Raw genomic sequence first — 27,713 nt, 5'->3', positions numbered from 1 at the left:
TTTGAAGACCATGTAGAACAAAGGCTTTATGTGATCTGATTCTCATAAGAGAGTAGACCTTCTACAGCATTTTTAACAAGGTGGAAGTATGAATTAACTTCCCGTGACAGCCTACATTCAGTTACAAATACTGAATATTGCTGTTAAATGACATTTATTTCTGCTGCAATGTTGTTAAAGAATATATAAAGACGATACATACACACACACGTACACACACACACACATAGACATACATCCCTTACTAGAGTGGGATTTATATAATGCTATTAAGATTCAGGATAATATTTTGAGAAGTCTAAAAGTTCATCCTTTACCATAAACTGAAAATGCTGTGCAAATGCAACAATAAGCTAAGCTTAACTAACTAAATGACAAAGATATGCACTAGCTTTGGGCTGTCTTGCTAGCCTTATTCTAAAATACTGTACATACAGACACACATATAAAATATAGATGTATTTTGATGCGGCGTGCTTCCGCACAGCACCCCCGTTGGAGACGCCGGCGAAGCTGTGCAGTGCACTGCTGCCCCCTGGCGCAGCTTGATGCAAAAAGACTGAATAGTCATTTGTGTACGTGGTGCCGGTGGCTTGACTTACTAGAGAAACGTTAGTTAACAAATCAAATCCTATTTTCATATCTCACAAATCCTGAAGCCAGTTAGAAGCGTGGCGTTTCCAAAATCCAAATCAGCTACAGTCAGGAGCGCACTGTAGATTTCATGTCCTTTTCTGACACTGTATCACAAAATTGATCAAGAGGAGATGTAGCAAGGGATGTGAGATACCTTCACTGTTCACTGCACAACACAAAGTTTGCTTGCACAATCATAGCAGAGTGATTCACTACATTTTCACTGTGTTCCTTGTGTTTCCTTGCCTGGTATACCCAAATAATGCTGAGCCAGTTGTTCTGATAAGTGCTTGTTAGCATTTATCTTCTGGTATATCCTCTTCCCTGCATACGCATATTATTACTAGAACTTCCCCATTAAAAATTAATGTGATTTAGCTATTATTTTTTATCTTCTAGAAGGGTATTCCAGGGAGCCAATAAAGGAATTATCTCCAAATAAAAACAAAAACCATACGGGATTAAATTGCAAGCTGATCTCCCGCTTTGACATCCTACTAAGTTCAAGAGCATTATATAAGATACATACCACACATACATTGTCCATCAAACTTCAGTTTTAAGTTGGAATGTCTGTAGAAAGACATGAAAACAAAAACATTCAGTGTACTCTAAGAAAAACAGACTTCACACAATGCTTTCTGACTGGAAGTCAGCTTTTTCTGTTATATTTAATCTGATTTATTTTATATGAATAATTTGGGAAGCACAAATATGGATCTGAATTTGGACTTTGAGAGCTCCAGTGTGGGAGTGTGTTTTCATTTCAAGAACAAGTTCTAGATAACCTTTAAACCTCTTAAGATCATTATGCACACTGAAGCTTAACACCTGTTCCAAAGCTATTTCTAGTACAGCTTCAATTACCCAGTGTGTTTACTGCCATATAAAAACAATATCACATTAATACACATCATACATGCAATGATTTATGGAATCTGCCTATGTACAGTTATGAATGCTGGCCTATAAACTGACGTTGTACCTACACTGCATAAGTGAATGATTAGACATTTGCTCATGTGCTTTAGCATATCTCTGCCAGATGAAGAACAATGAACAGCTATTAGCTTGTGTGAATGTTCTGACTAAACAGTAGGTGCAATAAGCACCTGAGCAAGGAAAGTACTTTTCATGGTGTTTTCTGCCAAGAGCTTGTGAAGACGAGAGTGGGAAATAACCAGCTGTAGAGGAGAGAAGACAGGTGTTGATAAAGAAAAAGAGATTTACAAAGTGCCCAAAGAAGTGTTAGGGCAGAAAAAGAGCATTTTTTCAGAAAAAAAGTATTTTTTTCAGAATGGGAAGTTCTGTATAAATGCAAGACTAGACTCAGTCAAAGCAGACCAGCCTGGAGCAGAGAAAAATAATCCCATGATCTGGATAACCCAAAAAATGTGTCAGAAGAGTAAAGGAGAGAAACAAATCCACCCACCAACCACAAACAGAGACAAGAGAATATGTTTACCATGTTTCCTTAGATCTATTTCTTTCTCTTGTTACCTGAGTATAAAGTGATTTCTTCTTTGGAATCCTGCATAAGGTTTTAGCATATTGAATGCCTCCTTTGTCTCATATCCCTGAAAATTATACTGTAAACTTTAAGTAGAGAGAAGAACAAAAATCTGAGAAATGCTGTTCTAAATTAATGAAGACCATTTCTCTTTGAGACTAGGAAAACTGTGCTGCAGGGCCCCATTTCTGTGAAGGGATAATTGATAGAAAGCTGTGCTCAGGAAAAGCGCCAGGGAGACAGGGGCTATACTTTAGGTCAAAGGAAGTTAAAGGGTATATGAGTCCAGCATATTAAAACACCCAGTCCAGCAGGTTGGCAGAAGCATTGACTGAGCCTTGTTTTCGCTCCACTAATAACCAAAAACTTTCACCCAGGGTTTCCTACACAAAGACCAAAATACTGTGACTGAAATAAAGAATATCAGAAATTACTGTTAATGTGGAGTTTGGGTGTAAAACGAGAATTGTCTTTAATAACAAAGGATGATAGCAGCAATAACAGCAAAAACAGAGAGCAAGCTAAAACCCTACTCCAGACACTCCAAACATTTTCTTTTTCTTTACATCACCTGCCATTTCTAATTTTAGGCTAGGTCTTCCCTTCTTCTATTTTGCCTTTATTTGCCAACCTCTGACCTCACATCCTTTCTGGTTTTAACATGACTATTTCCTTTCCTTTCTCTTTAGTCATCCTCCTCATCTTTGATGTCAGGTTCCCAAAGAAGTCCAGTTTAGTTCTTTATCCTCTCACATTTCTTCCCTTTTTTCCTCATTTGCCTTTCAAATCTGAATTACCTTATTAATTCACCAAAATAGACACAGCACTAGCTTCTTTTTTATTACACAGTGGCCTGACACTCTTGGCTTTCTATCAGTCATGCCTTCTTCCAGCCACCACTTGATTTCTTTTAATATATTCATCCCTTACCATTCTTGCAACCTTCATCCAGCAGCAGAATTCGTGATGTATAGATTATTTTATACCCACTTCTCCCTCCTGTCTTTTTTTTTATGTCTATTGATTCAGATACTGATTCCTGCCACTCAGGTTCTACAAACTCAGCCCTTTGCCCCCCTCTCTACAATGTTCATCATTCTAGCCTAGGTTTTAAATCAAAGTCAGATTCTTCTGGTTTAGCAACCCTCAAGCTACTGAACAGGTTGGGAGAAATTCCATAACCATGCAGAAAGCAGAGTTTAGATAAAAATAAGAACAAGAAATTCCCTTATTCCCTCAGTTCTCCTGCCACCCCATTACTCCTGTTTTTCTCCAACTTATATTGTCCTATTACTGCTGTCAGGTTGCTCATTTCCATTTCACCTTCTCTTTTCTTCTTTTTCCCAGCAGGTCCATTCTCTTAAATTGAAAAATGTTTTTTTTTAAACTATGTTAGTGCTATTTCATGAAGGTCAGCTTTCCACTGTGCAGAATGTACTCAGATAATAAAATGCAATCATCATGTGCTATAGGAAGGAGGAAAAAAAAACCCAAAGCATCAAAAATATTTTTAAATATGCTTACTAATTTCAAAATACTTAGTCATTCACTGTAAGCATTTACACAGCATCACTACAGAAGAATGTTCCTTCTAAATAAAATATCCCAAACATTTATTCCTTTCACCATCCATTTCTTCAGTTTCTAACTCATAATGTTTCATGGCGACAAAGTATTGGACAAAAGTTTCACCTAATGCTTCCTTAATGCATGAATCTTTCTCAAATGCAACAAGAGCATCTTCTCGTTTCAGGGGGACTGATAAAGGTTTTGGATCAGAAATGTGATTTTCTTCCTGCAAAATATCATACCTAAGTCCTCTCTTTACTCCATCTAGACCAGCAGCAACAGTAGCAGCAAGCACCAAGTAGGGGTTTGCTGTAGCAGAACTTAACCTATTCTCTATGTGAGTGCCTTTTCCATCATGACATTTGACATTAAAGGCACAGCTGTTATCATTATATGCCCATTTTGCATTTACACTCTCTTTTGATTCTTTACTGTATTTGGAATAAGGCTTACGGCAGCTGGTGGTAGGAGCCATCAAGCAGGTGATAGCTGCCGTGTGTGCCAGGAGACCTGATTACCAATTTTTTCCAACATCAGTGAGCTCCTCAGCTCCACAGCCAACAGAAAACAAATTCTTCTGGCCATTCAAATCCCACAGGCTATGTGACAGAATCCCTGAATTGTACAATCCTGATTCTGAGAAAAAGCTAGCCACATAGTTATACTTCTTAGCCACTTCTTTAATGCCTGTTCTGAATGTGAAGGCACTGTCAGCAGCATCTATGCCAAACTCTGGATGGAAAGTGATCTCCATTTGTCCAGGTCCACTGGAAGAAGAAAAGCTTTCAATGCTGGCACCAGCATAATACATTCCTTCAATTAGTTCCTAAATGAAAGCCTGATCATGGTTATTTAGTATCGTTGCTGAAGGAAAAGATATTGTCTTCGAATTTACAACCTCAGTAATGCCATAAATGCAAAATTCATAAGTGAAAGCAGAGCGTAGAGAAAAGCCATTGTCTTGAAGCTGGCTCAGCTGCTTCTTGGCAACGTGCCTGGGTGAGGTCATTAGAGGGTTGCCCAGTACAGTGAAGGAATCACATATCACTCGAGCAGTCTGTTCAGTCCAGGGTAGAATTCGAAAAGTTGCTAAATCAGGGTTCAGAATTATAACACAATTAAAATTGGTTGCATTTATGTAATCTATTTCACTATCCTTAGGATTCAGGGTCAGTTCAAGATAACTTCTGGGCATGGAAACACCGTGAATTGCTTTTTCCTAAATACAGAGCAGAAAGACAGATTATTAAGTGAGAGAAGAACTCAACAGTATTTTTTATAAGTAATATATATAAAACCCAGGTTTCCAGAAGGAACAATAGCATTTCTCATAAAAGAACACCAAAAATGCAGCCATCACTGAAGTCGACAGCAACAGCCAACTAATGTGTTATTATGAGGCGGGACAAACTTGCACAAGAATAGTATGAAAACCCTGGCATCAAATATCCCAATGACCACTTTTTAAATTCCCTTAAAGAACTAGAAAATTCTTCAGCACCTAATCTTCCATGGTCTTCATGGTCAGCAGCATCAAATAAATGCAAAGTTAGGTGTAAAAACCTTGCAAATCAAAATTTTATCTCCCATATTTCTATTAGGCTTTCACATCCTCTGTGCGTTTGTTTCACATTGATCCAAGTGACCACAGAAACTCAAGGCAATATAAAATCAGGCTTGACCTCTCTTTAAATGCCATAGCAGATACCTCACCAGTTTTCAGATGCAAAGTCTAACCCAAAATTTTCACTTTCTGGATTTATTTAGTTTGGAAAAAAAATACCAAGAAGCACTTCCAAGTGCTAAGTTACTCTAATATTTCAGTATTTCCCTTTTATAACAGATAGCAAACTGGATTAACTCATAATTCTACTCTCTTCTCCATTTGAAGAGAGAGCTTCCACTTACATAAATGAAATGTAAATATCAAACCAAGGATGGATCTTGTACCTTCGAGCAAGTACTTCTATAGCTTACCTTACCGCTAAACCATTAGTTTATGAAAACTGCAATTATGCCAAGTTCTATTAAGTGGAATTTGGATCACATTTACACCTTACCTTCATTGTGCTAAGAGAAAGGATTACCATCTGAGTGAACAGAGGAGACAAAATGAATCTAACAAGGCAGCCAGCTGAGAACTGATAAAAAGAAATTTTGTCTATCCAAATGTAAAATTGTTGAAATACTTCAAACTACATATATTGTCTTCTCTTTTTTTTAAAAAAAAAGCCTGCCTTCTCTTAAACAGGTGTCAGTCCAGTGGTCACAATTCTCCCTATGTAACACACTTTCAGCCCATAACGAAAACGGCACAGTATGGTGAAGACTGATGTCTAAGCTGTCAGCGCAACACTAAAAAGGCGTTGATGGTGACTACCAGGTAATACCACCTCCCCTCCCTATCCCCATCTCCCCAAAAAGGGTTATATCATTTCTGTTAGAAGGAAGTAAAGGAAATTACTCTCACTCTCTCTAAATATATAATATGTATATATACATGTGCATTATTTCAGTGGTCAAAGATTTAGACTGTCATGCAAAGCTTCAGTTTGTTCAGCTGGTGAGTAAGGTAAACATGAAAGCTGACTTTGAACAACCTGAAAGAAGCATTTGCAGTTTGATCTAGCAACTGAAAGAGAAGCTGCAATTAACCTATCACCTCTCACAAGCATTAAAATGACGAGCAAAAGTTTATTTTTTACAAAATCCAACTAACATCAGAGAGATTAAATTTTATCTTGATGATACAGTTGAAAGGTGTAGCAAAATCTAAAAGGAAAATAATGAAAACACGGCTTAGGCTTCAAAAGGAGCTTGAAACGAAAGTGTTCTATGTCTTGTCATGTTGGTATCTTTTTTTGTGATCACTCAGCAAAGTATGAAATATTCATAGTGATATGTGAGTGAAAATATAATACAGCTATGCACATGAAGTATCACAGAAACTGTACTGAAAAGGTGGACGGGTCAAGGATACAAACTCTGAGAACTGTTTCAGAATTTGGTTCTTATTTTCTGAATCATCAATATGACAAATATTGCTATTAAGTCATCATGCAACCCAATGGTATTTTCTTATCTGATTGAGGACTACTGGATTTCTCATAACTAAAGTGATTTTCATGTAGTCATTTTGCTTTTTTTAGTGTTTGCTCTTTTCCTTTTGCAATTTACTGATGTTCAGTAAAACAATCTTTATAACTGTGGTGAGCCTGAAAAGATAATTCTGAGGAAGGAGATTATTAGAAGTGAGAAGAACTGAAATTACTAACCTTACTTAATTAGGTTAATGTTTCTGTGGAAAAAAGGAATAGTTGATTATGGTGATGAAAAAAGCCCATATCCTTTGGGAACATTAACAAGGGGAAGGAACAGATGATTTGTTCTAAGTTTGAGTTTATGCCTGCATTATGAAAAAAATATACAATATAAATTAAGGATAGGGCCAGGAAAAGACACACAGGTACAACTAGAAACCAAAAAACTTACATGAAAAAAGCGAGAAGGAATGTTCTTTGATCTTGACATGCCATGGAGGTCTATTGATTCAAATCTGACAAACTGTACATTGTCCCTGGCCATCTGTTGCTTAATAAATTCAATATGAGAGAAATGGTGCAGAAGAGTTTGTTTTCCAAGGCCATTTACATCAGGCTCTCTGCTGGACACTATGAGTGAAGAGGAATGTCATGTCAAACAAAATTATGAATGTTGGAATACAAGCTGTTCTCCTAAAAAGTGCAATAGTGACAAACTGTGATAGAGTTTGTAAAAATAAAAATAAGAAAAAGATATGAGTCTCAAAATATTTTTGTAAATAAAGAGATATTTACTCCCCCTGAGGACCAGTACAACATCTTTTATTTTTTGGAATGGTCTATAATTTGAATGTTTTTTCAAGATGATGGAGAACACAGCAGAACTGTGCATTAAAGCCAGGAATTTCTGAGGATACCTCAACTGGTTTGTTGGGTGATTTTAGAAGCATAAATAGCTGGAAATTTCCCACTGAAAGCTGATAGCATTCAGATGCTACACTTGACATTAATGTCTTTGAAAATTGGATGGATACAGGAACATGATAAAAAGGGCACTTCTCATCTACTAAACCTTTCTCAATACCTCCAGAGGAGGCCTGCAGTCTTCTCCACCAGAGGCAGAGGACTTTTAAGACAAATTTGTGGATTTGTTGATACTGAGCTCTCTTCTCCACTGTATTACAACAGCTGTAGAACTGTAAAAACTTCTTGAAATGAAAGCAATAACATTTGAGTACAACTTCTATAATGGAGCAGAGAACTAGGGACAATAACTTCCTTTCACAAATGTCTTGATCTTTCAGCCTGCTTTTATTTTGAGTATCTAAGTATTATTATTCAAATTAAACTGCATAAAAGATTAATTTCATTTTACTGCAATAAACTAAACCAGGTGCAGAATTTGATATTAAGATACGATGTGAAAAAATATTTCTTTCTAGCTTTCCGGGAGGAAAGTCCTCCATTCTTCCAAGGAGGCTGAGAATGTAATCAGATGAATTTTAGTACATCTTGCAGATCCACAGCAAAAGATTTACCAACAGCAGCTATACATCACCACCCTTCAGGTGGAAGTTACAAGCTTCCTTGCTGAGACCCCACTAAGGATGGTATGAGCATTCCTCATCTCTCCAATACCAAATCTCCCAAATCAGCAGGTACAAACAGATCTTTCTGCCCTCCCATTTGGAGTACCTAGGACTGCCAGCTGAGAGGCTGCAAGAAGTGCCTGAACACAGTAACCTGTCCAGCTAACCCAGCACAAAGTTGTTGAATTTTTCCTTGAGAAGGCAGCAAACTCTTTCACAGTCATAGACTACTTGGAGCCTTTGACTATTGTTGGAGATATCTTAAGTCAGCCTCAGATGGCAAGGAGCTGACAAGGATATTGAAGGTTTTAGGTCAGCAAAGTAAGAATAAGTAAGTAATAACATTGCTTCTTGAGGAATGGCAGATGAAGTATCAAACAAGACAAGAGTTTAAGTATATATAAAAGTCTAGAAAAAAATAGAATAAAACCCAAAAAAGCAGAATCAAGAAAAAAAAGAAGTTTGTCACATCCACTTCTCCTCATGATTTCTTTCTCTTCTGTCTAGTTCAGCTGTAAACTGTTTACAGAAATAGCTTTTTTCTCTGTCTTCTTTAAACACTAGGGCAGTATGTCTTTAAAAGGATGCACATGAATAAGGAAGTCCTGTTCAAATATTTTGTGTAACACTCACACTGCTACAGGTGCTGCCCAGACAGCACTAGTGAGCAGGGAGTATACATAAACCAGCCTTATCTTATGTATGTCATCCAAGTAATAGCCATTCCACATCAGTCATCCCTTAACTTTGTTCTAGAACATGAATGTTTATTGACATTTAGCAGACTTGACCTCCTTGTGAATCTGACCATCAATTAACAGTTTATTAACAGATATTAAACCATGCTTATTGATTAGATGGATAGGATTCAAAAAAAAAAGAAAACTGAAAATCTTCCTACAGATTACAGCCAGTTGTATTTTCTTCAGCTCCAGGGACAGAAGCGTGAGTTTTGCCTCTGAAAAAGCAGTGCTCTATCCCATACTCTACAGGTGTTTAACTTCCTGTGCAAAGATGGTAGACACTTTCTCCTTAGAGCTTAAATCATAATTCTGTCAGATGGAGTACTTTTTCCATCAATAGAAAAAAATACCTTAATGTTTTCGTATTTTTCAACTAAAGTGTAACTGGCAACCCCTGAATGCAGAATGTTTTCAAATTTTCATGTAAATTTTGCAAGCATTTCTCATAATGGCCTGAAATGTCATGTGTTATATTGGCACCCACTGAACAAATACTTTTCAGGTAAAAACATATAACTTAGCAAAAACAACAATTTTAACTCTGACCCAAATAATTCTATAATTCAGTATTGCTAAAGATAAATATGACAGAAAATCAATTTCAAAGAGAGACATAAATGTGGTATCACTCATATTAATGACATATGAATTAGCTTAAAAAGCAAAGCTACAAATAGACATAATATAAGCACCTATCAATGGTAGGTAATTTTCCAATATAAATATATATATATAGTCCTCAAGCTAAAATTATTTGAACAAATACATAATTGTATTACATGAAATAATTAACAGAAATTTTCTATAAAGTTATATTTCTTAAAAGAACAAAGCATCAAGCAACCAAAATGATTAACTGAAGAAAAAAGAATTTTCTTCTTCAGTTTGACTTGTTATGATTAATGATAGATCTTTTCAGATGATAAGACTAAAATTTATTTGTTGGTGTAGTATTAGTCTAAAATTAGGCTAAATACAAGTCCAGAATGGTCACTACTACTACTCTACAGACTAGTACTTATTTATTTACAGTGGGCTAAATTCAAAATCCATCAGAATCAATAGAAACACTCCCACGCCTTTTACATACCTCTTTTACGGACAGTTCCCCATTTATGATATCATGTATAGATCATTTTTCCAACTGAAATACTAAGTTTTTTAAACTATATGATAGATAAAAAATATAATCATAATTTAATCTCTCTAACTTATTTTGGAAGTATAAAAGGAGATTTTTCCTTAAATAATATCTCGTAAATAACTAAGAACAGTACTTATATTTTTCCAGCATTAGTGACAAAATATAATTCGTTGGTAGCTGTTAAATAGTCACTGGCAAACTAAGTCCCTTAAGCCAATGATTACTAAACCTGAAAAAGGTACAGTGAGGAACTGAGCACTCTATCCTTTCCCAGGTCATACAGTCATTATCTAGAGCATTAGCTACTGGAGATAACCTAGCTAATAAATAGGTATTAAACAGGCCTAGTTGGTTTAGATACACAGTCTGATAGTCTTACATTCTTATAGAGGAGTGTTGTTTTCATAAGTGTAATTGTTTCCATAGTTCACCTGGCATGTAGAAATAATGGCATCTTCATTTCCACTTCATAAAACCAAATTATGGAAATGTAGAGGTAAATTTCACAAAAGCCTCAGATTTCTGGCAAATTATTAAGTTTTACAGTAAGAAAAGGAATGAAAGCTTATATGGTTTTGATTCTCATTTTAAAAATCAAATATAAATCCAGACTGGCCAACTTTTTTAAAGCAAAAAGATACATATAGGTCCTTGGATGTTTATAACAAATCAGTAAGATACATAAAAGCATGTAATGTTTGTTTTTATACGGTTCTATCTGTATGTCTCATTTAAGTTACAACTGAGTAACAACTAATATTACTTATGCTTGTTTTGTAATTACTACAGAACATCTACAAATATATACAAAGTATCTATAAATATTACAAAAATGCAAAAAACCCCTACAAATTATATAGATAATATATTACCACCAGAAGAGTGTTGCCATTCTTAAATCATTAGTATCAAAATCATTCCTGAGGAATCTGATTCCTGAGGGCACCTGACCTCTGGCTAGGGCAATTAGTTAACATTAGCTTTATCTTCTCAGCAACAGAAAAATACCATGACAGAAGAAAGTGCACGTCCCAGATCAATCTGTCATTATCTGCTGTCCAAAGAAACTCTTTCCATGGTCCCTTATTAAAGCACACTGCATCTAAAGCAAACAATTTCTCAGTTCTCTAAGAGGTGACTGTGTCAATCTGATAAAATGAAAATAACGTGCTACATGTTGCCAGAGGACTTAACAATGACAGAAAAAGGCTGACCCAGCAAATGTAGTAATATTGAAAAGTCTTTGTTGAGAAATATGATCAGTGTAATGTAAAGCAATAACAGAAACCAGCAGGTAGCTGCTAGATACGCATCAGGCATTAGAAAAGGAGATATGTTTCCATCAGTCCCCCACAGTTGCTCCCGCCTGTTCCCTTTCCAGCAGCACCAGCTGTGCCAGATATGTTCCCTCCTGATATGACCCTGCTGCAGTCATGCAGCTGCCCAGCACCTTCTCCTGCCCCTCTTAGATAGGGGCTGCATACATGTGGGTCCCATATGTTAGAATGCACATCCTGGTGGTCTGTTGCACACTGTGATATCAGTTACTATCTCAGAGCTTTAGGGAAATAAAAACCCTAGCAAGCACAGGAATTGTTATACCAGTCAAGCCAGTGATTCATCAAACTAGTTCTGCCTTTATCATTGGCTATTACCAGAAAAAGCAAGACATCCTTTGTAAAACAGTTATAATCTGTCTAAAGAAAACAGTTATATCAGAACCTCACTAAAAAGGTTGTCTTATGATTAGAAGCAGGAAGGTTAATATCCAAATTTGTTTTGATTTTGGATTAGTTTTCTTCTTCATTCTTAGAAATCTAACACTGGGTGCTCTTGCGACCTATGTGAATGTTGACCCATTTTATAAAAACTTTGTAGTGATGATATCCAGTAGCAACAACTTTTAGAGAGCAATCACGCATCTACCAAAAACATCCTTCTAAATTCCATGGAAATAATTTTACTGACTAATTTAAATATGGCTGCTTATCCTTAGACAGCTCTAGTTTGTGTATTTAAGCCAATCTGCTTTGTTTGTACAATATGTTACTTAGTGTGCTCACATTTGTCCTAAACATTAATAGCCTTTTTTTTTCTTTACCTTTATATGACACTTTTTCCTGTGTTATACATCATTCTTCTTGCTAATATCTAAAGTTTGTCTTTCTATGCCCATCTTTTTTTAACATGGTAAGTAACAATGACTACTGCCTTACATTTGAATAGTACCATTGATTTGAATAGTGATCAGAAGCATTTATAGTTGAAAGTATTACATAATATATAATTTCAATTTCTTTTTCACCCAAAAATAATTTCACTGATAACGTTTACAGTTTTGATTTCTGAAGTCAAACACTTAAAGAGGTGTTTCCTACCTTTCATTTTTGCTTTTCTCCAAGACCTTTGACAGGAGAAGTATGTAAAAATACCAGAAACTTATCCCAGTGTGGGAGTAAAAATTTCCCTGATTGGTTTAATATTGATATTTCCAATGTTTCTTCCATCTGTTTCTTTGTCTCACAGTATTCTGCCTTCTTTTTTGTTCTTAAATGTGAAGCAGACATTTTTTACTGAAATGCTCAGAGAGAAGCTTAGCTCTTTTTCCTGAGTTTTATAGCTAATTTAGAGACCAGTGAATAGTTTCAATCATCCACAAATTATTCTTTCCAAACTGTAAAACAGTAACATGACACAACTTCTCAGAGGTGCTAGTTCATGAAGAGTTGAAATACAAAATACGGTTTTGTCCCTCAGTAGATAAAAGATAAAATAAATTACCTATTTTTGCTATCTTCCAGGGTGCTTTATAAAAATGGATCTTATGTACCGAATGAGAAAATGGTGATAGTTTTATAGGAAAGTTGGAGAAGATTCCACCTTGACAAGAGGATTTAAAAATAAAATAAGCAGGTTTCAGAAAAAAAAAAAAAAAGGTGAACTATACCCATTGGAACTACCTACCTAATAATCCTAAATATGTTGGATCTATAATGGCATGTCTTTCTTCAATCTCAGTCAGAAAATTTGGATATGAGGAAGGGATCACTAAGCAAAGTACCATGAACTGAGTTATGCAGTAGTGCAAATTAGATAGCCTCTTCTGGTCTAGAAGTGTTGAGTTGATATAAAAAAGCTTGATCAAGGAAGAATGAGGGAGATCACTACATTAAGTGGGAAGTGAGATTATTTAGGGAAAAGAAGAATTTTTCACAGTATTGAAGGTAAGGACCAGAAACTCTCCTTGAATGTGTTGTAGGCGGACAGGCAGCTAGCAGAGCGATTAAGGAGAGGATTCATCTCACTTACCTTAAGTCTAAACTATCTATCTAGTCAGCCTTTCACTATTGCTACAAAGTAAGCACTGAGCGTACCTCTCTCTCTCACTGAGTTACAGGAAGAGCTTGTATGACTAGCTTACCACAGGAACCAGAGACAGGTGAGTGGAATCTCATCCCAAAAGGGAACATAGTCAGAAAGTTAGGATGGAAATGATATCTGAGCATTTTGGGGTCTTGTAGATGGAGGAAAAGATGGAAAATCATACAGAGTCATAGAGCAGGAAGAGATCCCAGCCATTCATATCAAAGATAAAGAACTTAAGGACTTTTGGTTTGCTTTAAAGAAAAAGATCTGCTCTTAGTGCTGGTGAGGTAGAAAAACAGCAAGTTTTATATAACTCATCTCAGAAGGAAAAGGCAAAAGACATGAATGGCAGAAAATATGGTGGTTGGTTCAAGAGAAAATAGGGGCAATTGAGAAGGTTTAGAAAGGAGCTGAGCTTGAGCCATACTGAGTTCATGTTGAGTTCAAAATGTACAAAGAGAAATGTCAGAGAATTTTTGTTAAAATACAAATCAGGCATAAGGAAGGAACATGAAGGAATACTATGGCTCTGTATTTTTACTTTAAGAAAGCTGGAGAACACAGCAGATTATGTAAAAAATGGAAGTAGAGAAGAGTTACGAACCAAGAACACAGTCCCAAGTAATTCCCAAATTAAGATGTGTTTATTCTGCAGGTATGTCCACAAAGGCTTGGAACAGTAACTTAAAGACCTTTGCTGTGTTAGTAAACTGCCTACTTATAACTCCTGAGGGGTCTCCATTTCTATTTCCTCATCACTGACTAGACTCACTGAGCAGAATCAGTGCAGCCAGACATGCCTCTTCCAGGTGAGCAAAGAGGACAGTGAAACCAGAGAGGAGTTGCAGGTTTTGTTGAAAGCATGTGGGAAAACTTTTTAATTTCAGTGGAGCAAAAAACAAGTGTTATTTGTCCGGTTAAAGTCGTCATCTTCTCTTCATACTTCCGCCCCTAAAAACTAACTATTATCCTTTATAACAGCCTTACTAACTGCAATTAGAGCTTTGAACAAGTTAAGAATGACAGCATGAGGTTACTCATTGTAATGGAGATGGGAGCTGTTTGCAGGACAGATGAACTCCACTCTAAATAACAAATATAGCCTGTTAGTAGCTACTTGATGTATTTTCTTTAAAATGAGAGTTTAGCAAAGGAACTTATAGTAATGCTGTTTGGGGTCTGCACCTGAATAACATTTCATATGATTGCTGGAGGGACCAAAACTTTTTCTGTGCCCCTGAAATTTTAACAGTCTCTAGGTAGCTACTGATATCTACAACTACAACTGAAATAAATTTTCTTTCTTCAGAAATTTCCTTCTCCCTCCTACAGTTCCTGACCTGATGATGGTCATCTTTACATGGCCTCACTTTGATATAAGCTCAAGAATATCAGTCCTGTCAAGAGGACCAGCTCCTGGAGCTCCTTAGTTCACGGGGGGCCCAGCTCTGCAGTCTTTCCTCACACAGGTTTATACAACAGCTTTTTCCCAACTACAGACTAGGACATAAAGGGAATTTGAAGCCTCAGGTGAAAGTCTGATTCCAGTGTGTTACCCACCAACTGCTGCCTGGAAGTGCTGTGGTCTCACATGATCCAGAGGACAGATTTCTCCTATGGCTGGGCTGTGGCACCGGGCTGTGCCAAAGAGTTTGGTGAGATCAAGAAACACTAGTGCTATATACTATATATACATCTCATGCGTGCATGTGCGTATGTATATATGTACATACTATAATGTGTTATATGTAATGCCATACACATGAAACATCACCTGAATTTTTGCTATTCAGAGCACCCTCTCTTGGTTTCCCAAGCACACAGACAGTGAACAGCTTAGGAAGCTCTTGATTTTTAAGGACTTAGTGGTAGTTTGCTTAAATGCATGCCATCATCGTATCTGAATACTTACGGAAATAAAATTCATAAATTCATGTTAGTGCAGTCAGTATATTTGCCTAATTAGCTATACTTGTTAGTTTCTATGTTGTCGTGGTGACAAATTAGTTTCAAAGAGCTTTAGCTTCAGCTCTAGTTTCACTGACATTGTCCAGGCATTATCTTCTCATTGGCCAAAATATGTCATTTATCCTTCTTTCTTTTTTGATTTTTTTTCCCATGTCCAAGCATTACTTTTTGCAAAAAAACTCACAAGCAATAGAAGAAATGCACACAAGATGCAGAGAAATCCCACACTATTTTCAAACAGAAAATTTTCAGGAAAAAGAATGCATGGATTTATCATTTTTGGAGAGATGCTAACAAAGTAACTAGCATGGCTGCATTGAATCCTCTGCACTGAATCACTACAACTCACCTATATATTATAGCCCTTCTACTGCTGACTTCTAGAGATTCTCCTTTAACTCAAATGAGAGGATGTGTACATTTAGAACAATAATCTATATTCCTGCTTTTGTCATGACATTTCAAATGCGCATGGTGCTCAACATAATGACTAAGTAATTACACTGGGCACTGTTTATATAAGAATTACTTACGTGTTATAGTCACAGAATTTCAATTCCCTGGTACTTTGGATTCCATATTTAAAAAAAAAAAAAAAAGAGAGAGAGAGAGAGGAAGAGCTCAATTCTTTATCTGTTTTTTTTTTTAAATCCAATTTTTTGAAGGTCTTTGGATCAAGATTTCTGATTTAAGAAAGGCAGGCATTTGAAAATTTGCAGAATACTAGAGGCTGCATTTTAGATATATTCAGTGTCAAGTATGTTTAGATCCAAGACCCTGATTCAGGCTCTTAGGTAACTAAAATAACTAAGATAATATTTTAATCAAAAGATAAAATATTCAGGACTTTGATCAATCTTCAGCTAATAAATTATCACTGATGGCAATGAAATACTGTTTATGCAAAGGCTCATTAAAGACTGCAGAATTTTATCTAAAACTTTCTTCTCTTTGTTTCACTTATTGAATGTATTTGAAGAAAATTAAATTTCAAAACACATATATTTCTAATTAAGTAGAAACTATTTCTATGCAATGATATGCAATGAAAATCCTAACTTTTTGTACTAACCTTTTTTTGTGCTAACAAAGTAGTTTAGAAGAGGAAGAGCACCCAGTACAGGCTGAGGAATAATCCTCTAATCTGTTTATCTTAGACATGCATGCAGAGAGATCTGAGTGCAAAATATCTTTGTGAAGCTTTATATAGCTCATTCAGTGCCCTGAATTAGCACTGACAATGTAGATATATTTATGGATATCTCATTAACACTTTTTCAGACTGGGTAATACTATGTCTACTCCTGTAGCTAAAAAAGATTAGGTATATCCAAACTACCTGTTTTCAGAATATCTATAGCAATATTTCTATCCATTAGAAAGGAGACTTTAAAAAAGCTGGATAATAGTTAAATGGCAAACTAAATATTTTAACAATGAAGAGAAAAGATTCATATTTCTTGTATCAGTGAGATAAATCAGAGAGTAACATATTTATCCTAAAAAGCTGATTATATGATCTGAGTCTGATGGTCCTGGACATTTATTAGCCTTGTATTTCTTCAACTGGCAAATTGTTCTGTCTTTGCTTCCTGGAAAAGACACAAAACTAACTGCTCAAGCCCATGACATTATTATAGCTAAGAGTAACTTTCATTTTGCTGATTCAGCTAGCCCAGAAGTTTAATTTTTACTGTTTCAAAGAAACCACAGCCTATTAGTAGCAACTAATTGGCTCTACAAGCACTTCCAAAATGGACTTATTGAACAGCATGAAGATAAGTGGAAGTTCTTGGCTTCATTTGCTTTTCTTCCCCTATAGTTCATATTAGATGTTTTTGTATTCCAGTTCTCTCACAGGACTAATAATTGAAAACATCCTCCCTACATGGGAGTAATTTTCTCTGCTGGAAATGTTAACAAAAAGGAAATTTCAAGAAGCCCAGATGCCTTCAAAGCTTTTCTGTGTCTAGCAGACCTCTGGGAAATGTTGCCTGTGCTCAGCTTAAATGAGGGAATATTTCAGTTTTAGTGAACAAGACATGACCACTTGTGCGTGGCAGTTTTTGGCAGGCAGCTGAGCTTTGCAAATGCCTTCCTAAAGAAAAAAACAGCATAGATGTAGAGTACAATTTCTGATCCATTCCAATCATACAGTAACTACAGGTGTCAATTTTCTAATGCATTAGTTTTGAATAAGATTTGCAACTTAAAGAAACCCCACAAAACAACACAAACATTTTCATTAATGGTACACTAGGTGATGCTTAAATATCCTTACCAGTCTGGTCTGCAGAAGAGTTAAACTGACTTTCTGGAGGAGAGCTTTCTGCATTTTTAGAAGTTGAGGGTAATCTAAGAACAGGTTGATCCACATCGCTTCCTTCTGGTTGTTGCTGATCAGATCTAGTAGAGCTAAGAACCAAGAGAGGCTTGCTCCGTTGCTCTGCTTCCTGATTGTGGAAACTGTGGTGCTTTTGGTTCTCTTCTTCAAAATGGGGACTAAAAGTCTCAGAGGATCTCCCCTGCTTGTCAGCTTCCTCCCTTGGCTTCAGAATTTTCTGAAAAAAAGTGCCACCTGCCTTGCCATTGTATTTGGACCCATGATTAAGCAGAGGACCTTCACTCAACAGGTTTTCCAACTCTTGCAAAGTTTGTTTAGAAATTCCAGATGCCACCATGAAGGGCTCTGCAGTACCACTTCCTTGCGTTGCTACAGTACCGTCAAAGGAACCTGCCTGTGTCATACAAAACTTGGCTGCTTCTTCTGTTCCCCAACATTCGTCCTCTTTATTCTCTGATCCTGTCCTCTCAGTGTTCCTTTCTCTACTCACTCTGTTGAAGCACCCAGCTTTGTCGCTTGCAGGTTGTACTCCCATAGGCAGATCCATTTTAGCTGGGGTATCTATTTCTTTGTGCATTTTTTCTATCCTTCCTTTCCCAGTGTCAGCATTTTTCTGGATTTCTGCTGTTTCCTGTGACATGTTTCCTTCCGCATCACTGCCAATACGGGAACTGTTACTACGCCCTCTGTCCTTTTGTACTGGAGGAAAACTAGCCAGGTTTTGAAGAGACTGATCTGATGGTGGTTCTGAAAAACCAGTGGTTCCTTGAAGATGATACTGATCTGGGATTTTTGAAGAGTTGGACAACTGCATTTTCTCATTTTCTAATGGAGGAACATGCTTTGCGGCACCTTTGACTCCCTTTTTCTTTCTGAAACCACACATATTGTTGCCATTCGCTTCATCGTTGCCATTTCCAGATATGTTCTGCAATCACCAACAAAACGTACAACCAAATAATATGCATGAATGAAACAGAACAACAGGGGAATGGAGTACCAACAACAACTGCCTTTCCATGTAGAACTTCCATTATTTCTTGCTAATGAAGATCTCTGTGGAAAATTACTTACTTAATTCTGCTATTTTGACAATATCTCCTTGCAGAATTCTTTTTCTTAGGTTGTAGAAAAAAAAATAGTAAAAGAACCTTTCTCAATTTAATTTTTAGGCAGATTTAGTAGATTAAAATATAAGACCCTGTACACTGTTGGTATCATTTGTCAAACAAATGTGCCCTTTAAATGTGGAAAAAATGTACTTGAATAAATATATTTATTTATATTCATGCTCATATTAAATGTATTTATATTTCTAAAAGAAACAACCTAAAAATACAGAACACTGGTGATCCATATAGGCATGGGGACTGAAGCCTGAAAAAAACAGTTTTTAAAAGAATTTCAGATTCTGATTTGGCCAAATAACTCCCAAGGCAGTAGTCAAAAGGGCAAATCTGTGTTTGGATGTGTAAACAGAAAAGAACCAGAAGACAATGTTTATCTTTATACATGACACTGATATGATTTTGACTGAAGTGCTGGGACTAGTTTTTAAAATGGATGTAAAAAAATGTGGAGATGGTACAAAAACAAGCTACAAAAATGAATCCACTTGCATTAGCGATTATAAGATCAAGAAATATCTGGATGATCATCCCCCTCCAATGGTCCCAGTAGTATCACAGGGGTGATGGTGATAAGGAAAAGAACAGAGGGCAGAAAATCAAAACCAGTCATATTCAAATTTTTAAAATGGCACAGATTTTAATATTGTGAGTGATTAATTATTCCAAAAATTACCAAGGTAGGGATTGAATTTTCCATCTCATGATGTCTTAATAAAGACTCTGTAATATGGTTTAACCAAAATTTAAATCATTCCATAGCCAATCACAAATTGTTATATTGCTGACAAATAGCTACTGAAATATGTATTTAAGACTCAGCAAGTTAACCAAAAGTCCTTAGTTTGGTTGGGTCAGGATGGAATTAATACCTATAAAATCATTGGGAAATCGAGAGATATCCTTGGTATCAGCATCTTCAATATACTGATCATTCTTTGGCTTTTCCCCAGAGGCATAATCTGCACTCTCTCCAATTTCCAATTCCTTACAAAAGAAGTAAGGATCTGCACAAAAGCAAACTGAATGGCAGTCTGGATAAGGCAAAAGAGATTCTCATTGGCAGACAGAAGCATTTAGAAGAAAAGGCAGCAGCATCTGAGGCATACACGGAAGGTAGCAGCCATATGGCTTCCATTAAGATCATTAACACCTTCCTTTTTCTATATTATTCCTCTCTATTTCCTCATTATATTCACCCATTACGCTATTTTCCATCATTATCTAGTCAAAAAGGCATATGAGTTCTCTCCTAACGCAGAGCTCACAAAAATATTTCCTAACTCTCTCTCCCTTGCTTTGAATTTCTGTAATGTGCTATACTTAAAATTGCTTTAGGAGCTCACCTGTGAATTCCTATTAGCATGGAGGGCAGCTGACTGCCAGCTCTCTAGGTGGGGAAGCTACACTGTGCCTAAAAGTCCTGTGCACATATCTCAGTAACGACTTGTTTATGATGTCCACTTGCAATCAAATATGGTTACTGACTCATACATAATAGAAATTTTTGCTTACCTCAGTTTTAATACTCACATTTTAATTAATCTGTTTCTTCATCAAAAAGCTCTGGTGTATTCTCATAGAATAATGTTTGGTGTATCGCTAACCCCTCTACACATTCACCTATGCAGAGAAGACCTAATTCCTACAGCTCTGCATCATTACAGAATATGAATATAATGAAGCAACACCTCTGAATAATGAAGCAACCAAAAACTAAGAAGCATTTTAACACCTCTATTAGTAATACAAGAAAGTGAATGAAGCTGCAGGAGGAAGAGCTGGAGTAGAGGAACCAGTGTTTGCCAAATGGAAAAACCCAAATCATTTTGAAATTTAAAAAAAAATATTTTTAATTAAATTTCTATATCTATAAAGAAACATTTTTGAAAGAGAAAGAAGAAAAGAGAGTTCCAGCTATGAAAACTATAATCATGAATGATCTTTTTTTTTAATGAATTTTTGAAAATGTTTCCTCTAATACCTTTCATGGCAGAGGCTGTAATCATTAAAATATGTGGATTTCCTCTTTATGAAGTCTTCAAAATTCCCTTGTTTTCTCTGAATAACTTGAAACCAATAACATATTCATAACAACATCTGCATTTCTGTACTATAATGTACTTCCACATTCTTTGATCAAAAATAACCATTGAAAATTGTAATGGTAGATAACAGGGAGATGTATGACCCAGCTCTGGCCTTACATCCTTATTATAGATCTCTGAAAAATGTTCATCATAATGACTGAATGAAAGCTGAGCACACCTTTAAAGTTTTGTATAATACTCATATACTATGGTCAGAAAAGGAGTAGTTCATGTATCAAATATACAATGTTGGAAAACTGTCTGTTCACATAATTAGCCATTCTAAATGTTTTCATGAACACAAGTTTTTCATATCCACATTATAAACCCTGCCAAAACAAATTCCTTCTGAATAGAAAAGAGCAGTACAAGGACTGACCACTTGTACATTTGTTAATGAAACGTTTGTAATAGGACATGCTAATAGCTAACATGGGTATGGTACTCTGCAAAGAAATTGAGAGTATGGTACCGCATTTTTATCATAGACATGAAATGGCAACTGTACCACTGTGCTTAAGCAAAAATACTGATCATTTTTACCTTTAAAGAAAAAAATAATATCTCTTGCATTTATACAGAGAACAACCTATGTATTGCTTAAGATCCTCAGCACAGGACACACTGAGACTTCTTCTTTGCCTCCACATAAGAATTTCTTCATTTATAAATAAATTTAGACAGGTATGGACTTCCACTTAGAAACCCTTTATGGTATTTTCTGCAGTGAACTAAACAGAGTTATATTCATTGCAAGGTAGTATTTCAAATATTCTTGACAGAAAAATTATGTCCAAAATTTAAACAGTGTAAGCCACATTAATGCAACAAATCTGAAATTTAGATTTTCTTTCTAAAACATGCATCTGATGTTAATTGTGATTGATAGGCATTGGTACTCCCCAAATTCTGACTTCCATCAGAACTTCTTGCCCCAGTGCTGCAGCTCCTGCTGGTACACTGATCCCCTGTGAACTAGAGATTTGCAATTGGTAAGTTTTGCAGGAAGTGTACCAGTGCAAGTCCTAGAACAGGCAGGAAGAGCAGGGATGGAACATACTTCATTTCCCATTATGGACAGTCTCAGTTTATATAAATATCAGTTTTGCTTGTCTTCACTAGATATCTCATGTATTGCTTTGGGTACACAAGAATCTGGACATCTGCGACTATTACCAGAACAAAATCCTCAAATTATAGACAATGTGTAAGGGTTACACTGATGTATTACAGCAGTGTATTAAGGCACTATGTGAATAACCAGAACACTAGAATATCTTTCCTTTCAGCTCTCATATGGCAATGGCAGGTGGGAAGTGGAAAGAATAGAGGACAGTAGCAGCAAGCAAAAATTTCAACACTGTGCAGATGAAATTGTTTGCTCTGCTAAACCCAATTACATGCCACTTCTGGCATGTCCTCAAGCTTCTACAGCTGATAGACACTTTATATCTTATGGTAACACAAAAAACATACATCTAAAACAATTTTTCTTATTCATTTTGAGTTTACTTTTAAGCTTTGTACAAGCTCTGAAGTGGAACATTAACCATATCATGAAATACAGCACTGCCAAAAGGCAGTTCATCTGTAAACCTGCCAATCCACAAGCTAAAATGATCAGTCTGAGAACATTTGGAAATGTGAAGTGTTGCCTTTGGGAGGAATAATAAGTGCTGAGAGTTCTGGTGTGTGAAAAACAGGTGAAAATTCAAGACAATTCTTTAACTTATGCCTTAAAAGGATTCTACAGATGACTGAAAATATATCTGTAATGTTGTACAAGGCAAATTCAGAGGTTGCAGAGGGAAATTTCTATTTTTCTCCTACTTTTTGTTTGCTTCATGACCTCAGGCAAGATTCCGAACACTACAGAGGTTTACAAACCTCTCTCAGAAGTGCATTGACAAAAAGAGATGGGGAAATGAGAAGAAGAAAACTCACATGATAGCATTTGAAAGGAAAAAAGGAGAAAGGGAAAATAGTTTAAAAGATTCCCTGAGTAATTGTAGATGAATAGCTGCAAAAGGAGTTATGTGACAGAAAAAAAGGTGAAGGAGGCAATGGTGCAGTGGTAGCAGGAGCTACTGTACATCTAATCAATAAGAAAACCTAATATTCTTGCTACTGACTATCCAAAAAAGTGATGCATCCACTTAGCAAAATGTACTAGCATCTCAATCATGTTCTTGTTTTCTGTTTTCTGTTTTCTTTCATATTATTAGCAGATTTTAACTGATCTTAACTGAATATTAGGAGGCCAAATTGTGATGTTCTCATGCCTCAGTTGTTGCTAAAGATTCGTCAAGGATGAAAGATTCATTTTGCAAAAAAGTTAAGATGTCAAAATCTGGTATTACTAACAATTAGAAAAACACAGGAAACTTTAAAAATTCCACATAAACAGAAAAGTCAAAAAATTTAAATTGTGGTTGGTTTAATTTTTTGTTTATGAAAAGGTAAACTGTTTCACTTGGGTCTGACTTTGTTTTTCTAGCATATAAAACAATATCAAAAAATGGAAATGAAAAGCTTCCAAGTGTAAAATCTAAAAATATTGTTCAAATGGTGCTGAAATGTGACCTTCACATTGTTTGAACATTTTTTCTAATTTTCTAATTTTCTTTCAAAAGAAATCCAAATTTTCAAAGGATTTCAATCGCCATGGAACTGTTCTGTGGAACCTTCACTGAGCCACTTTTGTTGTTACCAGGTCACTTCTTCAGGCTGGTATGATCAAATTTGACTGATCTTTTCTTGTGGCAACAAATCTCAAAAACTAGAAGTCAAGTCTTAACAAGAGATGCTCCTTAAGTCCTTACACAACAGTGCACATAAAACAAGTACACCAGCATCCAGTTTCTTTCCATCTCTTCCCCTGACAGATGGAAAGAATTATCCTGCTACTTCATACCAGTGTCTAGGCAGCAAAGGAGGAAAGGACATTGGAACAAACTATCTACTGCTGTGAATTAATGCTGCTTCACTAGAGTCACTGGAGCTACACTAATTTATAAGAGGAGAGAATTTGGCCCACTGAATCATTCAGAGCCCCAGAGAACAACACAGACATTTCCAGGGGGTAATTCCAGGCACAGAGAGGGATTTTGATTCTCACATGTACTACTAGAACAATGTTTGCTACTATAAACAAACAGGTAGTTTGTAAGCTAGAGACATGAAAATCACAGCACACTGTCAAGATATTGCTGTAACTAATTTCTCTCTTAGTGACCTTGTTTGATGAAATGGTTCTTTAAGAGTGATTTACTGCTTCAAAAACTTCCCAGTGAAGGACCTACAAGCGGCATAAATATTAAGCACATATGACTATTTTGCAGTTAGAAAAGCTGAAGCACATACTTGCTGTAGGTCACAGGGAGGTGTGTGGTAATGATAGGAGCAGAAGCAAATTCTCCTTCCTTCTCTGAAACTTTAAAATATACTCCAGATTATTTAATGTCCTTCATGTGAAAATGAATGAGTTTAACTCACAATACCTTGCCATTTATTTTCATATCTGACATCTGCCTTTATCTGTTACTCCCATCCAAAGCCTTCATACTATATATGCAATTATCAGATTAGCTTCTCAAGGTCATTGATTCTCACTCTGCTTCAGAGCAGCAGGGTTGTCCTTGTCATGTCAGTGAGGTCATTTGCAAATACTTTCCCTTGGTCTATGCCACTTGCACCATGTAAAAAACAACCTAAGGTAAGATCCAATCTCAAAATGAAGAAGTTGATCCTGCCTTCACTGGAATTTTAGACCAGAATAGTACACCGGTGGTGTCATCTCCAACTTGTTGCAGCATAAATGAGATCTAAGAGCAGAACCCATTTAACACTTGATTGATCCTCTGTCTGAAAGACATTTGGAAGGGAAATAGACTTAACGATCTAAAAGACTTTTATATCTAATTTCTGTGATTCATTTCATATACAAAGATGGTCTAGGAGGCAGTCAGTGACTCAGAGTAGGTGTATCTCCGGCATATAAAGTATCCATTTGTTCCACCTTGATAAAAATGTCTAGTAGCCTCAGGAAGTCTGCCTGCCCCACTACTTCCAAGTCACATTACATCTTTCTCATTATTTTTAATGAGACACTTCAAATTTATTTCATGTTTTCACAATGAGATGTCCTGCACCCTATTCAAAATAACAAGTAAAAATCCACTTTTACTTTATTAAAAGTATATATTGCAGCTTGAGGATCAGAATCTGTTTTAAAATACACTCGTACAGAATCTGAGCAACTCTGTTTAGATCAGTAGAACTACTCAAGAGAGTGACTTTTTAATTCAGATCAAATCCTGGTCCACAAACTATAGTTCTTTCATTTACATTAATGAAGCCAAACTGATTTTCCACAAGTATTAATGGGATCATATTTTTGACCTCTATTTCTGTTACTTTTGATAAAGTTATAAATGAAAGACTTAAGAAGTTAAAATGCATTAGATCTCCTTTCTAAATTAAATGTGTTTATAGGCTTATACAATAAGTCTTTCTTTGACCTGCATCTGATTCAGAATAAGAATTACATGCTCAACATACATGTATGAAGAGCCCTGCACATAAACTACAATGAGGTATCAACTAAGTTGAAATCTTGAAGATATAAAAAGTATTTTATATCAGTGTACCTGTTTGGAAATCATTCACAATCAATTTCTTACCTGCTGAGTAACATCTTGCTTTTTGTCCATGTCCACTTCATTCTAGTTCAAGTCACAATTAGAAATGGCCTAGTAAAAATACATCCCATATTTATAGCCAGAGTTACAATAAAGGTTAGTAAGAACAGAATTGCTGTAAAGTTCTTTTCCCAGAAGGCCATGGCAGATGATGAACCATAAAGAGTAACCCTAATGTGTCATGGCCAGGAGCACAGTTTTCTGGAATAGTGTTAAAGTAGTAAAATGACAAAAACACATTATTAGCTGACTGCCTGCCTGGAAACAAAGACAACTGAGCATAAAACTGTTTTGCTCAACTTTTTTCCTCACAAAAGGTTTTTGTCCTGGAATGAGCCATTTTTATTCTGGAATAGTAGCTATTGTTAGCCTCCTTAGAGGTAAAACCTATATTGGGCAATATAACAACAATATGTTATTGAGGGACAGGAACAGGAATTTGAAAGACAATACACACTGCAAAGACAGCACATAGCACTGGCCTGTTATTCTAGGTGCTTGTATGTTGCTAATTAATACTGGAGGATTTGGTTGTATTAGAATGGGGGTGTCTCTTTTTTTGCATCAGGCCTCTAAAAAATTTCAAAGATTGGATAGCTAAGCTTGGCTTTCTTATATTTTTGTATTTATCAGATTTAACATGAATTCAAAGGATTATGTTTAATTGACATTTCATCTGTTCAAGCCCTTTAGCTGACATAACATTAGAGGATGAGTGTACTGTGTGCATTTACAGCAGGACCCCTGACAGCTGATCATTCAATAAATTGAATTAAACATCATGTTAAGGATGGTATTTAACCCTGGCAAAACTGCAGTTTCATCAATTTTAACACTTTTTAAAAATGAAAATAAAAAATTGAGTTTGTTAAAGATATTTCATAAAAAGAATGACTATGGGTTAGGAGCTATAGCTCACAAAAATCTTAGGCATCTTCAGTGGAATTTAGAAATAGGAATGCTCAAGTCCAGAAATGTCATTCTGAAAACCCTTCTCATCTTGAAAGCACTGAAAGGCCACAGCTCTTAACTTTGTGACCCCAGCTGCTTAAGTCTTGTTATTACCCCTGCTCTGAACTGTCCCACTTGTCCGGAGCAGAGCAGGGCAACAACTGGTTAACTGTGAAAGTGTATTGGTATTCAAGAAGTAGGCTTTCTTATAAGCACTTGACATTCTGTTAAGCAGAAGTTAAAAAAAGAATACCTACCACACACTGGTAGGACTGCGCTCCTGGAAGACAGATAGGATGAAAGTCAGCATTTTGCTTGCCAAATATGCTGCTCGTGACAGTGAAGCCTCTGTTCAAAATACTTTTTTTAAAAAGTCGCCCTCAGACTGTCATCCCACAACAGGCAGATCCCTTTCTCAGGCAACTTATAGTTGCTGCAGACCTATAGCTTGCCATGTGGCAGAGTTGCTTGTCAGTCTATGCTGTGATTAGCTGTGCCAGGAGGAGATCACTTCTCAGTAGGACTGCTTAGACAAAATAGTGTGAGAAGCAGAGGCCAGACAGAAACAGGTCTCCTGGCTCTCCAGGTTTTCATTTTGAATGCAAGCCTGAACAACTTCAGCGCAAAGTTTGAAAAAAGATACTCCTCAGATTAAAAATCTCATTCTCCAGAGCAAGAAAAAATTATTCACAATGAGGGTGGTCAAACTCTGAAACAAGTGGCCCAGAGAGGGTATGGAATTGCTATCCTTGGCAATGGAGATATTGGAGATATTCAGGACTTGACCGACCAAGGACCTGAGCAATCGGATATAACCTCAAAGTTGACCATGATTAAGGTGGTGGAGCAAACCTGATGACCTCCAGAGATCCCATTCAACCTACATTATTCTGTGATTCTGCACTTGATTCATTCATTCATATTTTTGTTAATTT

At 36.2% G+C, this 27,713-nt stretch overlaps 1 protein-coding gene across 1 annotated transcript; it reads right to left on the bottom strand.

The window, feature by feature from the left end:
- Positions 1–3,692: 3,692 nt before the first annotated feature.
- LGSN (lengsin, lens protein with glutamine synthetase domain) lies at positions 3,693–25,839 on the bottom strand. Its single transcript, XM_013952355.2, is given in 4 exon segments — positions 3,693–4,934; positions 7,208–7,386; positions 17,848–18,838; positions 25,810–25,839. Coding segments are annotated over 4 exon segments (2,397 nt in total). The 3' UTR covers positions 3,693–3,737.
- Between the last annotated feature and the right edge of the window lie 1,874 nt (positions 25,840–27,713).

Source organism: Apteryx mantelli, chromosome 3 (genome assembly GCF_036417845.1).
Source record: "Apteryx mantelli isolate bAptMan1 chromosome 3, bAptMan1.hap1, whole genome shotgun sequence".
NCBI lineage: Eukaryota > Metazoa > Chordata > Aves > Apterygiformes > Apterygidae > Apteryx > Apteryx mantelli.
This window is presented reverse-complemented; position numbering and strand designations above follow the sequence as displayed.